The 19008-nt window shown below is 35.2% G+C and overlaps 1 protein-coding gene across 1 annotated transcript in view; it reads left to right on the forward strand.

Moving 5' to 3' along the window:
- The window catches only part of GTF2A1 (general transcription factor IIA subunit 1), a 45218-nt gene extending 31886 nt beyond the window's left edge, over positions 1-13332 (forward strand). The window contains exons 8-9 of the mRNA XM_082846232.1: positions 933-1022; positions 9037-13332. Coding sequence (XP_082702358.1) covers positions 933-1022; positions 9037-9144 — 198 coding nt within the window. The 3' untranslated portion in view covers positions 9145-13332. The remainder of the gene's footprint in view (positions 1-932; positions 1023-9036) is intronic.
- The last annotated feature ends 5676 nt before the right edge of the window (positions 13333-19008 follow it).

The raw sequence follows: 19008 nt of genomic DNA on the forward strand, positions 1-19008 counted from the left end.
TAGTGGTGGTAATTGCACACATTATGAATGTACTAAGTGCAAATTGTACACCTTAGAATGGTTTAAATGGTGAATTTTACCTCAGTAAATTTTCTTTTTACATTTACATTGGTGATACCTATTTTAAATTAAAGAATATATATACATATACATGTGTGTGAGTAGGTATAGGCCTAGACTTAATATCATCTTGATTATTTTTCTTTCCACCTTCATTTTGTCCTAGCTTCTCTTTCTTCATTAATTAGAAATCAGAGTTATATGTTTTATTTTCTGCCATGACTGAGGTCAAGGTTAATTTAGTTGGTCATTTTATGCTCTAGTTAGATCTTGGCCTTTAATTCTCTTTGATACTGAGACCGAGATCCTCTCCTTCTTTTTAAATATGATTGCCTTAACTATGCTCTAAGCCTCCACTAATACTAATTTGTATCCCTAGTCCTAGTCCTTAATGTAAAGACTATCCAGGCTGCCAAGCTGTTTTATAACCCTGTTTTCCTATGCCAGTTTCACCATTGTTTTCCCTTTTACACTGCTGCTTTTGGTGGTACATACTACCATTATCTCATTAAACCTTCATATTTTGTTAGGTCTACTTCTAGGCATCTTAAAACAGTTACTAAAGAGAATCATCTTTTCGTACTATTAGGAAAGAATAAAGGAAGTAAAGTTAAACATCTTTTCAGGCTTATAAATTATATAGCTTAACTATTTTAATTATTGTATTTAATTTCTTGCTGGAATTTCAGTGACATTGGTAGAGTCTTAACACAGCCAGTTAACAATATATTCATGGTATATATGCATCTGTCTGGCCCTTGGTTCTCAAAGAACATCAAGGTCTTTGTGTTTCTTTTCTCTGAATATTAGAAGGGCCTTTTCTAGTAATACATGAAGTATAAGTAAATGAATTCTCCCTTTTTCATTTTTAGGAACCCCTCAATAGTGAAGATGATGTGAGTGATGAGGAAGGACAGGAACTCTTTGATACAGAAAATGTTGTTGTATGCCAATATGATAAGGTAAGGGTTTTATGATCAGGTTACTGACATTTTTTCTGTTGTAATTTCTTCCCTAAACCATCCTGTCTGCCTTGTTCAAGCATTTGGTCAGCTGATTGATGCCTCTTATATTCAGTATAAACAGTGTGAATGAAAACAATGTTATAGTTTAGTTAGATTATTTTAATAGAATGAGAAATTAATTTGTATAACTTTACAGTTGAAAAAAAAGTTATGAAAGAACTCATGGGAAGTATGTTGTTTTCAATTTAGACTGTCTCCCAACCTGTTAACAAAGTAAAGCTACTTTGTGGTTGTCCTTTAACATGAATAGTAACTCAGTGGGATAACCCTGTTTTCCCTCTGACTTCAACTACCTCAAAACTAAAAGGCTTTAATTAAATTTCTGTAACCTTTTTTTATTGCTAAGGAGAAAAGAACAACGGCAAAAAACAAGATTGATAACTAACAAAAGATAATTTTTACTGAAAATTGTTTTAAATTATTTAGCTTTGCTGTACTTTGGTAGCAGTAAAAAGTTTTTAAACTAGGTTCTATGAGAATTAGTTATTGATTCCTTGATATCTTAATTCTTAAAAAGGATGCTACTTCCCAAGTATTTTTGTTATAGTTATTGGCATTGTTAAAATTTTGGTTATTTGCTGAAACATTTAATTTGGAATAAATTTTTTTCTGGTTATAATCATTAAATTTATAGTAAATCCACAAATTATATTGCATTTTTATAATTTAATTTTAGCAGAGGTCTTTAAAATGTGCTGAAAACTCTAACAGAAGTAGTTGGGTTTTGTTTATAAGCACTACTCATTCAGTAAACATATATTTATTAAGTGCCTAAATGTGTCAGGTACTGGAACTGAAGTCATTATTATACAAGATTTGTGCCCTGCATGCCCTCCTTTACAAATGATGAAAATCTTAAATTTGTGTTGCTTTTATAGAAATGAATATTATAAATAGCCATGTTTACTGCAAACCAGATCTATAGGGAAAATGTTAAGAAAATAAATCTTATCATTTCCTAATGAAAAGGTAAAGTCAAGAGAGTTGAATACCCGTGAAATTATAGAATTAAATTAGTGAGGTCATTGATTCAGAGTTATCAGGCATCCACTTTTGTACATTATGACTGCTAAGTAAGCACTTTTAATACCCTACACCAAGCACATTATAATAAAAGTAATTTCTCGTTACATGCACATAGAGGAAGCGTATTAAAGTTAAAACAATGGGAGATACCAGTAAATCTTTATTGCCAGGAAGACTCAAGGGAACCTCTTGGCAGCCAAATTATCCAGGGCACAGTTTCATGATAGCAAGATGTCAGATTTATCAGTCAAGAGAGGACCTTTACCTTAGCTTGACTTAAGAATATGCTTCTAAGTATTTTCATATTATAAGTGACTAGTTGTATTCTCCTTTGTACACTTAATATTTTAAATGTTAAAATTGGTTGTTTTGCTCCAAGAGACAATATTTTAATGTTTTAAACTAAGAAATTAAAAAATAGATTTAAATAGTGTGTTGAATGATAAACAGTTATAAAGTTTGCAGAGATCTAATTTTTATAATCAAATGAGTTCTGGAGACTGGAGGGTTGAGTCTTGATGTTTTAGCCAACAGTAAAGAATGGTGTGTTCTGAAATGGGCATGGTTGTGGTTTGAGGCAACTTGAACTTCAGGAGTTTATTTTTAAAGACTAAACTTTAGAATTTCAACAACGAGTCAATTTTAGAAGCAATCATAGAGTTACTGTATTGCTAATCAAATGAGAACCTTAAACTTAATAATGAGGCAGGGTTCTCCCATAAGTATGGCATCAGGTATTGAGTCTTCAGCCTTATTTGCAGGTAATTTTATTTAATATGTTTGTCATTAGGAAATTTCAGAGGCCTTTTTCCTGGCACTCAGGACACTCCTTCAGGAAGGGCTTAATTTAAGGCCAATGAATTGTTAAGTTGTATTTTGTGATTTTATTCAAGTAAAAATATTTACTACTTATTACTCAATATGACTTCAGTGCTTAGTATATAGACTATTATTTGATTAATGAAACTTTTCTACATTTGCTTTTTGCAAGTTGTCTTGCAGCAGAATGCAGTCAGTTTCTTTACTTGTCTGTGGAATTCCTTTTTCTGGCTACTCAGCACTTGTTTGCTCATTTATTTATTTATTTTATATATATGTCACTTGTTTATTTAATTCCATGTCTTTCAGGTTGTAGTCACTTGGTTTGTACTGGAAATAAATTTGTATATCCAATTTTAGGATAGTTAATACTTTCTCTACAGGAAGTCAAAGAAAAGAGGAGACATCTTTTTATTCAAAAAATACTTACAGAGTGTCTATGATGTCCCAGGGTACTATTCTAGGAACTTGAGATACACCAGTGAACAAAACAAAACAACCTCTGCTATTGAGAAGCTTACTCTAGTTGAGGGAGACAGATGTTAAAACATAACAAACAACAAATAAATTACGGTTGATTCTTGTACAATGCTGGGGTTAATCAGCATGTAACATATAGGCAGTCCTCTGTATCTGCGCTTCCTTCACATGGATGTAGCCATCCAACCACAGACCACTTAATTCTGTAGTATTTACTATTGAAAAATACCTATGTATAAGTGGATCTCTGCACTTCCAAACCCATACTGTTCAAGGGTCAACTGTAATTAATATGCTATGCTAGAAGCTGATAATTGGTATGGGAAATTATTAGAGTGGGAAAACGGAACAGGAACAAAGACTTGAAGAAAGTTAGCCCTGTCATTACTCAGTGGCATAACCTGCCTGTTGTGTGTGAGGAGCAAAAAGGAGGCCAGTGTAACTGGACTTGGGAGAGTAGTATAGTAGTAGATTAAGTCAGAGCTAGGTGAAGGCAGATGGTGTAGGAGGACATGGGCTCTTCCTCTGAGTGAATTGGGAAGCTATTGGAAGGTTTCAAATAGACAAAAGTGATATCACTTACATTTTAATCTTAAAAAGATTACTTAGCTTTCTTTGTGAGAGCAGAGAAGAAGCAAAGGTTGAAATGAGGTTAATAGAGGGGTATTGTCATAATCCAAGTGAGTGATAATGGTGACTGAGGCTAGGATGATAGTACTGGAAGTGGTGAGAAGCAGCTGGATCTTGGATGTTCTGAAGGAAGAGTCAACAGGATTTCCTGACTCTTGTATGTGCAGTAGAAAAGGAGGGATCAAGAATGAGTATAGGAATTTTTTTTGATGAGGAATCAGACAGAAGCATGGAGATATCATCAACTTGGATGGGAAAGGCTGCAGATGGAGCAAGTTTGGGAAAGGAGAGTGGCTGGTTTTGGGCATGTTAAGTGTTGTATCTGTTAGACATTCAAATCATCCATCCTAAGGTGTTAGGTGTAATAATCTACATAATGTAATTAGACCAGAGCTATAAGACCACTTAATGCTGGAGTCTCTGTCCTGAATACTGTTTCACTTTATTGTACTCTATTTTGTTTTAATAAGTGAGAAAAAATTGACACATGTTAAATTTATATATAGCTTAAGTTAGTGATCTAGAGGAAAGGTATGGGAGTGATTTTCAAACATACAAAGTATTTGATTGTTTTTTAAATTAACTCCCAAAAGGCAGAACTACGATCAATAAGTAGAAGTTTGGAGTAAGCAGTTTTAGTAAGGGGTAAAGTATGAAAGAGTTATAAGAGAGCTATCCCAGGAAGGGATAACTTAATTTGCAATTCTTTACCCCCCACTTTTAACCATACTCAAGCAGACACCGAACAGTGATTTGCTAAGAATGTGTCATGGAGACTGTCTGCACAGGTATGTTAGACCATGGAATTTTAGCAGTGGGATAAGAAAATACCTGTATATAGTGAGAATTTCTGCATTATTATATAAAACAGCCTGATTAATAGAAAGCATCTTGGACTGGGGCAAGAGAATCATCTTTGTCACTTAACTGTGATATGCCCTTGGTCATGCCATGGAACCTCTCCAGGCTATAATTTTCTCTTTTGAACATGAAAGCCTGAAGTGGCAGTGATACTTAAAAGATGATTGGAAGGAAGGGAGAGAGTGAAGTCCTGGAAATCAGCTAAGGGATATTGTAATAAATCATACGACAAGAGGCTGTTGACATGGTAACTAGAAGATTATTGATGGCCTTTTAGAAAACAGTTGCCAGGTGTCCTGAAGACAACTAAAATAGAATTAGAGAGAAAGTAATAATTAGAGAAATACTAATATTAGTGTGAATTCTAATACAGTGGGGCCATGGTATTAAAAAGGTCAGCAATATGGAAGTTGTTACTGTATGTGAGGAAGAAGAAGAGAGTAGTTGTAAACATGATACCAATATTGAAAAGATAGTGTCCTGGTGGTCAGTAGATAAGAGGAATGAAGAAAAGCCTAAGGTCAAATCAATGGCATAGACATAAAAGGAGTTACAGAGAAAAGACCAAAAAAAATGGTCTAGAAGCATCAGGGAGAACAAAGGGTATTGCTGTTTGAAATATTTGCCAGTATAAAATTTCCTATGAAATGACATGTATACACATACCTGGTAGAGATAAGATATTTTTCAGAGAAATATTATTAACTACTTTAATGAACACAAGTACTGAGAGCTATAAAATAAGTATTACTAATTATAGATAAATTTATTTTTGAAAAACGCACCTAGTGAATTTTTTTTTTAAGAGAGGTTGTCAAATTAAACTATTAAAAACCAATTTGACCACAGTGGTATTAAACTAGAAATCAATTAGATGGAGATTAAATATGCTACTGAACAACCAATGGGTCAAAGAAGAAATCAAAAGAGAACTAGAAAAATACCTTGAGACAAATGAAAATGGAAATATAACATACCAAAACTTGTAGAATGCAGCAAAAGCAGTTGTAAGAAAGAAGTACATAGAGAGAAATGCCTACATCAAGAAATAAGGAAAAATCTCAAACAAACCAACTTTACACCTAAAGGAACAAGAAGAAGCCCAAAGTTAGTAGAAGGAAGGAAATACAAAGATCAGAGTGGGAATAAATGAATAGAGACTAAAAAGACAATAGAAAAGATCAATGAAACTAAAAGCTGGTTATTTGAAGAGAGAAACAAAATTGACAGACCTTTAGTTAGACTCACCGAGAGAGAGGACTCAAATAAATAAAATCAGAAATAGATGTTACAGCTGATAACAGAAATATAAAGGATCATAAGAGACTACTATGAATAATTATACATTTACAAATTGGACAATCTAGAAGAAATGGATAAATTCCTAGAAGCACACAACCTTCTAAGACTGAATTGTGAAGAAATTGAAAATCTGAACATACTGATTACTAGTAAGGAGATTGAATCAATAATCAAAAACTTGCCAATAAACAAAAGTCTAGGGCCAGATGGCTTCATGGGTACATTCTACCAAACATTAATACCAATTAATGAATTAATACCAATCCTCAAACTCTTCTAAAAAATAGAAGAGGAGGAAACACTTCTAAACTCATTTTACAAGACCAGCATTACCCTGATACCAAAACCAGACAAGGATGCCACAAGAAAAGAAAATTACAGGCCAGTATCATCCTGATGAACATAGATGCAGAAATCCTCAACAAAATATTAGCAAACTGAATTTGCAATTTATTGAAAAGATCATATACCATGATCAAGTGGGATTTATTCCAGGGATGCAAGGAAGGTTCAACATCTACAAATCAGTCAGTGTGATACACCATGTTAACAAAATGAAGGATAAAAGTCATGTGATCATCTCAATAGATGCTGAAAAAGCATTTGACAAAATTCAACATAAAAAGTCTCAACATTAAGTTGGTATAGAGGGAATGTACCTCAACTTAATAAAGGACATATATGAAAATCCCACAGGTAACATACTCATCAATGAAAGGCTGGAGCTTTTCCTCTAAGATTAGGAATAAGACAAGCATGCTCACTCCTACCATTTTTCCTCAACATGATATGGGAAGTCCTAGTCAGAGCAGTTAGGCAAGAAAAAGAAATAAAAGACATCCAAATCAGAAAGGAAGAAGGGAAACTGTCACTATTTGCAGGTGATTTGCATATGATATTACATAGAAAATGCTATAGACTCCACCAAAAAACTGTTAGAACTAATAAATGAATTCAGTCAATTTCAAGATACAAAAATCTGTTGAGTTTCTATACACTAATAGTGAACTATCAGAAGGAGAAATTAAGAAAACAATCCCATTTACAGCTGCATCAAAAAGAAAAAAATATCTAGGGATAAACACAACCAGGGAGGTGAAAGACCTGTACACTGAAAACTGTTAAGACATTGATTAAAGAGATTGAAAAATACACAAGTAAATGGAAATATATTACTTGCTCATGGATTGGAAGACTTAATATTGTTAAATTGTCCATAATATCCAAAACAATCTATAGATTCAGTGCAGTCTCTATCAACATTTCAATGGCATTTTTCACAGAAAGAGATCAAACAGTCCTAAAATTTGTATCAAACCACAAAAGACCCTGAAGAGCCATAGCAATCTAGAGAAAGAACAAAGGCATCATGCTTCTTGATTTCAAGCTGTATTACAAAACTATAGTAATAAAAACAGTATGGTATTGGCATAGAAACAGACACATAGATCAATAGAACAGAAAAGAGAGCCCAGAAATAAACCCATTCCTGTGTGGTCAATTAATTTATGACAGAAGAGCAAAGAATATAAAATGAGGAAAGGACAGTCCCTTCAGTAAATGGTGTGGGGAAAACTGGGAAGCCACATGCAAAAGAATGAAACTAGACTACTATCTTTTATCATGCAAAATAATCAGTGCAAAATGACTTGAATGTAAGACCCAAAACCATAGAAGAAAGAAAACAGAGATGATAAGCTCCTTGACGTTGGTCTTATTGGTGATTTTTTGATTTGACAAGAAAGCAAAGGCAACAAAAGCAAAAATAAACAAGTGGGACTACATCAAACGAAAAAGCTCTTGCACATCAAAAGAAACCATCAACAAAACAAAAAGGCCACTTGCTGAATTGGAGAAGATATTTGCAAAGGATATATCTGACAGTGGGTTGATACCCAAAATATACAAAGAACTCACACAATTCAACATCAAAACAAACACAAACAAACAACCCAATTTAAAAATGGGCAGGCCCATAAAAACGGGCTAGGCCCGTGAGCCATGGCCACTGAGCCTGCGCGTCCGGAGCCTGTGCTCCGCAACGGGAGAGGCCACAAACAGTGAGAGGCCCGTGTACTGCAAAAAAAAAAAAAAAAAAATTAAAAATAGAACTACCATACAATCTAACAATTCCACTTCTGAGTGTTTATTAAAAGGAAACAGAAACACTGACTCTGAAAGATATGTGCATTCCCCCGTTCATTATAGCATTATTTACAGCAGCCAAGAATGGAAGCAATCTGGGTGTCCATCAGTGGATGAATGGATAAAGAAGCTGTGGTGTATGTATATGTACAGTTGAATATTATTCAGCCTTTAAGAAGAAGGCAGTCTTGCCATTTATGACAACATGGATGGACTTTGCATTATGCTAAGTGAAGTATCAGACAGAGAAAGACAAATGCCATGTGATCTCATGTGGAATCTAAAACAAAAAAAGTGAACTTATAGATACAGAGAACAGACTGGTGATTGCCAGAGATGAGGGTTTGGAGGTAGGTGAAATGGGTGAAGGTGGTCAAAGATACAAAGTTTAAGTTATAAAATAAGTAATCAGGAGGATATAGTACAGCATGGTGACTACAGTTGATAACATTGTATATTTGAAAGTTACAGAAAGAGTAGATCTTAAAAGTTCTTGTCACAGGAAAAATATTTGTAACTATTTATGGTCTTTGTACACCTGAAACTAATACGTTACATGTCAGTTATAGTTAAAAAAGAAACCAGTTTGCAATTGCAGTAATACACAAGTTTGATGTGTGAATGATTTTTCTGTGGTTGTTTGTTTTCTTTTTATTTTATCTCATACATTTTTTACTTATTTATTTAGATACACAGAAGTAAAAACAAATGGAAATTTCATCTCAAGGATGGCATTATGAATCTTAATGGAAGAGATTATATATTTTCCAAAGCCATTGGAGATGCAGAATGGTGAAGAGTTGGTTCTTTCCTTTTATAAATAAAACAAAAGAAACTTAAAAAAAAATTTAAAGTGGACAGTTTGAAACTTGGGACATATACCAACCAAAACTTAACTTCTGCATGTCAGAGAAGTGCAGTAGAAGCAGAGCTACTGGAACAAAGAGACCTTGACAACACAGACACTACTTCTAACTGGCAAGCCATGGAACTGTAGCACCTGGGGTTGTTGGGGTGGCGAGGGTTGGGATTTTGTGTAAGAAAACCGTAATTGTCGATTTTAAATACAGGTACCTGCCACTGGTAATTAGCATGTAAAGCTTGGTTTATATTCCTTCCTCCAACTTGAGTTCAGTCAGAAGATACTTGTTGGAATGAACTGAAGAAACTTCCCTTTTGATAGGTTGAACCGAAACTGCTTATTGTACGTGGTTATATTTGGTAAAAATTGCGTGTGAGCTTTTTACAAAAGGGTAAGAATATGTGTTGAATTTTAATTCATTTGTATAAGGAAACAATTTAGAACTCTCATAATAGGTCTTAAATATTTTTACTTGCTGTTCTCCTTCAGTAATATATACCTCTTCCTTCCCTGCTTTATGGAACATCTATTTAAGAGTTAAAGGAAGTAAACAGTGATCACAGTTTGGAGACAAAATTTACCCAGGAATGGGTATTTATTTTAATTAGGTTTTGAAACTCATTAAATGTAGTTTAAAGACTTGGGTCTCATCTGAGTTGAGCAGAATTAAAATAACTTCAATTTCCTAACAGAAAAATTGTATTTGTTTCTTTTAGCCCCCCCACCTTAAAAAGAAACCCCAGTGGCTCCTCAGGAATACAGTGTTATTGCACAAAGGTACCATCTAGCTGAAATTATATACATGTGAATAGATAGATTTTTTTTTCCTGTTGGGCTGAAGAGTATATGCTTATATATGTGTTTAGTCTTCAAGCTAAACAAACATTTAGATAACATTCTGTGCATTGATTGAAGCATTGGGCAGGTGGTGAGGACCTGGAATTTTATTAAACAATTTAGTAATTATAAAAGTTTTTTTGTGTTTACTAGTAAAGAATTTTAAAATGATTCTAAGTGAACACACTTTTAAAATGCAACTTTGTAATTTGAGGGAGAAATTTTGGGGTTAGAGGAGGGTGGGCCACTAAGTACATATTTACCTCTTTCATTTGGTGGCCCTTCCAGGCCATTGATAATATAGACATGGGCTCCAGTTTGCACATCGGGAAGAAAGCATAGAAATTTGACTTGTATATTAAAAATAATAGAAATGTTATATGATATTAAGAATGCATAGCTCTGTATTCTGTAAGGGGCTATAAAGAACAATGTGGCAGTGCTATGTTCAGTGTGAACGAGTTGCTTGGGAGAACTGTAGGAACTTGTGTATTCACCTTTGTTCTTACACCTAATTCTTTTCATGGTTTATTTTGACAAAATTCACATGTGTTTAACTTACTTGTATATTGATTTTTTTTTTAAGTCTTCCATTTTTGTCTTCCTTTTATTTGCCTTTGTGTTTCCAGAAGTAACATAGAAACACTTTAAAGTACATTGCAAAGAAAAACTGTGAGGTATTATATATTGTTTTTCCTTTTTTAACACAAATCTTTAAACTTTCTTGAAAAGGCTAATCTTTTTTCTTTTTCTTTTTTTTTTTGCCTGCTTCCCACCCCACATACCACCTTGGTCCCTTTAACTTATGTTCTGAACTTTGGTATAAATGTGGTTTCTAGCATGCTAGTAGTTAGGTTTTATTTAGATGCCATAACTGGTGATACGGTTTTAATTTTTACTATATTAATTTAGTTTTCTGGAGGTTTATTTGTTTACCCCACTATGCTCAAAGCACACACAGGTTTTTTTTTTTTTTTAATTAATGAGACTGGGAGGAGAGAAGGGAGAGGGGGTAAAATCACAGAAGTCCTGTTGGTTGTTTGCCCTTGAGTATAGTTGCTAGTAGGTTTATATTTACCCAGTGAAGAAGTCAATGACCTGAACTACCTATAAAAGTTTAGCATTGCTGCAGTGTTGATTAAAACCCTTTCGCTATCTAGTAGTTCTTATGCTACTGAACCTTGGATTACTGTATGATACTCAGCTTATATTTTGGGCTCTCTATGTAGACGAAAACATTCGTATTCATAATAGAATTGTATACTGGCCTGTTTTTATACTCAAACATGAACAACCACTGCTTTCAGAGTGACTCATTAGGGTTATTTTGAAGCAGGAAATAGCCATTTATATTTGCACCTGTGTATATTGCATATTAATTATGACATACTTGGCAAGTGCTTTTCTTTTACCTGTGAATATTCTGAAAGCTGGTCCAAACAACACTGCATACCAAATTGTGCTCTTATATATTACTGCATCGTGTTCCTTTTTAATCAAATAGCATGTTTTAGTTTTATTATAGTGGCTTGCTATAAGAATGCCACTTGCTTATCTTTTATTGTACTTGAATTCTTAATCATGCTTTTAACATTTTATTTAACAAATCGTTTCATTAGGTTCTGTCATTCCTTTGAAAAGGCAAGGATTCCCACTTTCAGAATTTTGAAATGAAAATAACATGTTTATTCAAAGAGGGAAAATAGTTCAGACTTAGTATTATGAAATAAGTAAAGGTTTCAGAAAAGGATTTGTTTAGATTTGCACAGATGGTGATGGCACCTTTTATTAAAAAACAATCAGCAGTGCTAAGGAAATTTACGCAAAAGTACTAGATAAAAGTGTGGAAATGCGTGCCTTTCAGTGTATGTACTCTTTTTTGGTGGTCGTTTGGATAATCAGACCATTTGAATGGCTGAGAGCACATTTAAATTCTGTGGAGCGCCACATTTGGCTGAAACAACTCTTTAATGTGCAATTAGTTTCTAGAGTAAAATGTCTGTTATATGAGGGGGATCTTTATATTGGGCTTTTATATTTTTTTAAATGTTCACATTTCTTTCTATTAAATGCCACCATAATACCACGTTTATATTGTTGCCTCTCTTAAAATCAAAGCCACCTTGATGTTATTCTTTTAGGGATACATCAAGATTTGAGCAGTGTGTATAGTGATTAAAATGTGTTCTTGAAGAGCATACTGTAATCGACTGGCTTGGACAGCAAGAACATAAAAATATAATAGCTTTTGTATAAAGATTTTCTTTTGCTATATGAAAATCAAGGATTTGGTTTTCTTTTTTTTCTGGCTTTTATGGAGGAATGAAGAGGGTTATCTCCTTCTAAGAGTAATTTTTGATTATCTTATAGCAATAACGTCACCATTCTTTTCAGAAGATAAATACACCTTGTATAGGAAATCAGACATAATTTTCTTGGGAGTCTCCTTTATAACTTAGCTTTTTCTTCCACTTGAGAAATTCCTATATTTTCAGATTATTTCATCTTGAACTTTTTTGAGCTTTTGTGCAATGTAATATTTTATTGATCCATCTTTGTACATTTTCATTTTATTTCATATGTCTATTTCCCACCTATCTGTCTGAATCAGCTATTTCAGATTTTGAATTCATTGGTTAAAAAATAGTTACTTTATATATCTCCTCATGGGTTTATTTTAAATAGTTTTGCATTTTAATCTATTGTGCTATGGAAATTATTCTGAAGTTTGTATTCCCTTTTTAAGCCTGCCTTAGTCTGTTTTTTGTCATTTTTTTATGGTTTAAGGAAGAGCACACCAAACTTGATATTTTTGTTTATTTTGAGGAACAAGATAAACTTGTTTTTTTCTTCTCTCTTAAGGGAAGAACTACATTGAGTTAGTAGCTACTATTTCAAGTTTCCTTAAATCATCCAGTATGTATCAGGGCTACAACTGGGGGGAGGGGCTAATCCTTTTTGCTGTTCTGAGCTACTATCGTCAACTGCTGTTGTACATACTGTTATGTGTAAGGGCGTAAATATATTTATTATGTTTGTAAAATTCATTCTGTACAATTGCAGATCAAGGTTGCTCTTCTGTGATATATGGGATATTATGTTTTAAAGACCATCTTGGAATACAATTAGAGAACTTAGTATTTTGATGTACTAAGACCTATTTTAAGTTTAATATTTTACCTTTGCAAAAACTTTAATTAAAGATGTTATTTAAAAAAAGTAATGCTGCTTGCTTTGCTTACTAGTTTATAACATTGTTATATAGATAACTGAATAAAACTATACAGTTTAGAAAGGAAAATGCTTTACATTGTTAGTAAGTTCCATCTATCAAAAGAAGGTATCATTAAATTCTGTACCTTTAAAATAAGTAGGGTGGGATATCAGTCTGAATATTACACTGTGTTATAAATTCTTAGTAGCTTTTAAAGAGAATAGTTGTGGTTTCTAGGCACACAGGAATTTAAATTGGGCTAAATTCGCACCAACAAAGTGTAGCTAAAATTGATTATAATTAACATACTGTATTAAGTGAGTATTTCTACTCCAAAGAATAGATTACTTAGGATAAAATTATTTGAGAACATACTTGTTCTTTAATTCCACCATTTAGCCATATGTTTTTCTTTTAGTTCAGAGTTTGTAAATAATTGCATAAAAGGAGAATCAGATTATTAAGGCTTGTATTACATATTGAATATATTTTGTGTTATTTTAGAAGGTATTAAATAATTAGCAAGTATTTTAATTTATAGTTAATTCAAATGAATCATTAAGAAGCTTGCTTTTTTGTAATTTTTTAATCCTGTTATGGACTACTTTATCTAGGAAACATGCAAATTTTAACCATTAAAACAATCATAATAAAGATATTTTGTTTATTGCCAGCAAATCTTGTATTTTTGCAGTTTAATTCAAGCTCCTACATTGATGATCTTAACCTTTTTGGCCTCAGTTTCTCCATATGTAAAATGACAACAATATGGTTTTGAGGGTTAAAGATAATACATGTAAAGATTTTTGTAGTACATGGTAAGCACTCAGATATCCCAGTTATTTACTTAATTTCATAATTATATAATTTAAAATGACCTGTGGAGTGGAAAAAATGTTTTTAAATGGTCAAAAATAGCAAAAGAGAATGTGGTCTGATTTAAGGAGGGGCAGTGAAAGATGTGGATACAGCCAAGCAAATTAAGCCTGGGAGGCTGAGTTAGTGAAGCAGTGCATCTGTCTGTAGCAGAAAGTGCCTGAGGGAAGAAAAGGGAATGATGGGTATGGATAGGAATAATGAAACACACCAGAAGGCTTTAAGCCTTTTTACCCCTAAAGTAAACATTTCTTGAACTATATGTCTAAAATAGGTTGAATTTTCCCAAAGCTAAAACTGTAGTAGCAATACAACATTTTAAAAATTGCATGATTTTCCTAAATATCAGTGGATTCTGCTCATTTCATTTATGGAGAAAATGATAATGAAGTATTATTGTTATTGAAAGACATTGAAACTATGATTACATCACTCTTGAGTCTGACCTGAACCCCTCTCCTAGGGATTGTTGGCAATCCTATTTCTGGAGGCAAATAACCTTTGTGTCAATGCTTCTACTTCCCAGCCAAGGAAGAAGATGCATATATAAATAATCGGTTACTTTTGTTTCTGTTCTGAAATACAAGTTTTCTTAGTTTGAAAGGGAATCGAGCACAGAGCACGTATTAATTCACTCATTCAACTCTTTTTGGTGATCTCCCATAGGCCAGGAATTATGATCAGTATTATTGGTTGAGCCAGAGATGAGTTAAGATGGTTGCTGCCTTTAAAAGCAGTGAGGTTGGATTGTCTGGGTTCTAATCCCAGTGTGGATTGGATTGACAGCAGTGTGAGGTTCAGCATGTTACCAAACCTACTACCTCATAGAGTTGTTGTGAAGATAAGATAATGACATGATGCATACATTGCATTTAGCACAGTCCTTGGCACATGTGTATATATCCATATGTTTTAGTAAGGCATAATGGTCACAGAAAAGATCTTAGACTGGCTAGGTTACCTTGAATTTTCCTTATCTTCCTGTCATAATAGAAACACATTTACCGTCTGGGTTGATGCTTCTGCAGATTAAAGTGAGAGATCAGAGGACTAAAAACTAGCAATTATAGAGAGCATTGAGCTTGCCAATGGAGATAATTCTAGAAGCTTACTTATAATTGTGGTCTTCACATTGGAAATGAATTCTGTGTTCTTGAATCAGGAATGTTCTGGATCTTATCTTCAAACTTCATCTTTCTGAAGGTTGTTGAGTTGAAATGATACCAGTTACCTCCTGATCACTTCTGGAATAGCCTGCTTTCTTAAACACAATGTGACAGAAATGGAATTCATTCCAATTTCTATTTCCCCACTCCCAAACCTTGTGTGTATCAGTGACTACTGTTCTCCCAGTCACTGGGATTTGAAGCTCAGTATCATCTAACCTAGTCTTCACCAATATTAGGAAATAGCTCCACTGCCTACCAGGTGCTCAAAACAAAACCCACAAGTTTTTCCTGATTCCCTTCTTTTTTCCACGGGTACCTAGTCTGAGTCACCCCAAAACCAGACTGGCATCAACTAGTCTGACAAAGGTTACACTTGGCCTTTCCTATGAAGGGAGAACCTGGGGCAACTTCCCTCAACTGGATCTCAACTGTGTCTATCAGAGCCCCTGGCCTTGGCCTGCCTCTCTGTGACAGGATGTGGGCCCCTGCTCGTTCTTCTCTTGCTGACCCTGACTTAGTAGATTTGTCTCACCAAAGCCCATTTCTTAATATATGTTCACGTGGAAGTGAGTCACAGTTTGGAGGCGCAGGTGGCAACTACATAGGGGGACCCACCTAGTAACACAAAGTTCAGTTCCTAAGCAAGGCATTTACACCTGATTTTCCCCTATGCCTGCAACATTCTCCCTTTAGATCTTTATATTCCCATTGTCAAGAACATTTCTTTTGCTTCTACCATGCTTTGTCTTACATTGACATTTCTTGATTTGTCCTTCCTCATCCCAGGTTTGCTCTAACTCACTTTTTATGAAGACAATTGATATTTTTAATATAATGGACTCTTAAAAATGAATAGAATACTCCATTAGGGAAAATACATATATATAACAAGTCAATTCATCTAAGAAGAAAGGCAGATGTCAATTAATTGACCCTTTTAATAATTGAAGGAATACAAAATAAGACAATAATAGTAAATCATTTTTCCATCTACCCAATGACCAGAAAAAAATACCCTGTCATGGTCAGGGTGTGGATAAATGGCCCTTATGATGCATTGCTTGCAGGAGTGCAAAATGGTAACAGCTTTCTGGTGGACAGAGGGAACAAGAAACACAAGTGCTTCAAGTCAGGACAGGGGGATGGTATCTACAAGGTACAAAAGTTATCTAAGAGGCTCAAGTGTAGTAAGCATGGGAGAGTACAGATATTTGGGGGAGAAATAAAAAGATCCATATTTGATATATTAAGTTTGTGGTGCCCATTAGACATTCAGGTTGAAGTATCAAGAAGGCAAGATATAAGCAGATGGAGCTCAGCGGGGATGTCTGAGCTGAATAAGACCATTGGTATTTATTAACATATTGAGAGGATTTAAAGCCATAGAAATGATTCACCTAAGCAAGAATGTAAAAAGAGAGGGATCCAGGACCAACCCTAAAGGCACTCCCAAGACAGATTGGGAAAAGGATTAGGTAACAGGAATGGCTGCGTAATTTGTAGAACCTAATACAAAACGAAAATGCGAGGCACATTGTTCAAAATGTATTAAGAATTTCAAGATGGTGACAGTGGAGCCCTTTGTGACTGCACTTGTCACATACCTTCGAAGCTGGTCCTGGGAGTCAGTAAGGGACAAGTCCAGTTAAGTAGGAAGAAAGGGGAGAGGTTGGTGTTTTACAAGTCAAAGAGGATAGTATTTTAATAAAGATGAGGTCCTGGTTAGCTTAAGCCATTCTTTCCTGGCCATGGTCATCGATTCAGGGATTCAGGATTCTTGCTTGAAATGCTCAGACTCTCTCCTGTCAGATTTGGATGAGGAGGCATTAGCTCCAATTGCATTAGCAGCCATCCTATGACCTTGAGAACTGAGCTTAAGGTAAAGATGATACAGGGAGGCAGAGCAGAAGATGGAAAGAAACAGCATCCTTAATGACTTTTTTTTTTTTAATAAATTTATTTATTTATTTATTTTGGGCTGCACTGGGTCTTTGTCGCTGTGCACGGGCTTTCTCTAGTTGCGGCGAGCGGGGGCTACTCTTCATTGTGGTGCGTGGGCTTCTCATTGCAGTGGCTTCTCTGTTGCAGAGCACGGGCTCTAGGCACGCGGGCTTCAGTAGTTATGGCACACAGGTTCAGTAGTTGTGGCACACGGGCTCTAGAGCACAGGCTCAGTAGTTGTGGTGCGTGGGCTTAGTTGCTGTGCAGCATGTGGGATCTTCCCAGACTGGGGCTTGAACCCATGTCCCCTGCATTGGCAGGCAGATTCTTTTCTTTTTTTTTTTTAATACATTTATTTGTTTTATTTATTTAGTTTTGGCTTTGTTGGGGCTTCGTTGCTGTGCGCAGGCTTTCTCTAGTTGCGGCGAGTGGAGGCTACTCTTTGTTGCGGTGTGTGGGCTTCTCATTGCGGTGGCTTCTCTTATTGCAGAGCACGGGCTCTAGGCACGCGGGCTTCAGTAGTTGTGGCTCGCAGGCTCAGTAGTTGTGGCTCACGGGCTCTAGAGCACAGGCTTCAGTAGTTGTGGCGCACAGGCTTAGTTGCTGCATGGCATGTGGGATCTTCCCAGACCAGGGCATGGACCCGTGTCCCCTGCATTGGCAGGCGGATTCTTAACCACTGCACCACCAGGGAAGCCCCTTCATGACTTCTTGTAAATAAGCATTTTAGTAGGTAATTTATTCCATTTACTGTTATCATAAATACTGATTTTGTATTTTGTTTACCATTCTTTTTCTTTATTTCTTCTCACCTCTCTGCCTTTTAATTGTATACAGTTTTCTGCATTTTTCCCTGATGATTTGCTGGCTTGTTTTAGGCCTAGGTTTTGAGACTGTGTTTCCCTTGGGAAACTCTTGTTTCTCTATACTCAGAGGGGCCTATGAGCATAGCTCCTAGACACACAGTGGAAAATACTATAGGGTGAAACAGCTCAGGCTTTGGAACCAGGCTGACCTGGGGTTGAGTGCCAGGTGTACTACACTCTCTGAGCCTCAGATCCCTAATTTATAAAATCTATAGTAAAAGCATTATTATAATGGTTATCTTGCATCCTTTTTTGTAAGATATAGTGTATGTAAAGTGTAGGGCACATATTAGGTCTGAATTTTTTTTGGCCATGTGGCACAGCTTGCAGGATCTTAGTTCCTTGACCAGGGATCAAACCTGGGCCCCAGCAGTGAAAGCACCGAGTCCTAACCACTGGACCGCCAGGGAATCCCCTGAAAATATTTCATTATATTAGCAAAAGGGCCTTAAGGTTCTTTTGGTTTGATCTTCATACTCTACAGTTGAGGACTTTAAACCCCCAAAAAAGTAATGCAAATTAACCAACATTGTGCAACTAATAAAAGGTATAGCCAGAAGCTCTCCTGATACCTAGGTAGATTCCTTGAGGCATGCAACCTACAGGCAGTGATGTCCCATGGCCAAGTTTCCTCGAACTTGTTTTAATAGTATACAATGGTGGCTTTTTAATGTACAGTTGAGACAAAAGGATGGCAATTCTCCTCTTCTTACACCTGGTCTACTTTACATATTTGTACTAACTGCTTGTGTTTTTGGCAGTGAATCTCTGGTCCCATGTGACAGCCTGTCACATGTTGGTTTTAAGAACAGATGCAAAATGATTTGTGAAAATATCCCATTCAATTTGAGGTCAAGTAGTTACCCTCCTAGACCATTCTGTTTTCTCCGGGACT

This window comes from Leucopleurus acutus (assembly GCF_964270905.1).
Source record: "Leucopleurus acutus genome assembly, chromosome: 1".
In the NCBI taxonomy this organism is placed as follows: domain Eukaryota; kingdom Metazoa; phylum Chordata; class Mammalia; order Artiodactyla; family Delphinidae; genus Leucopleurus; species Leucopleurus acutus.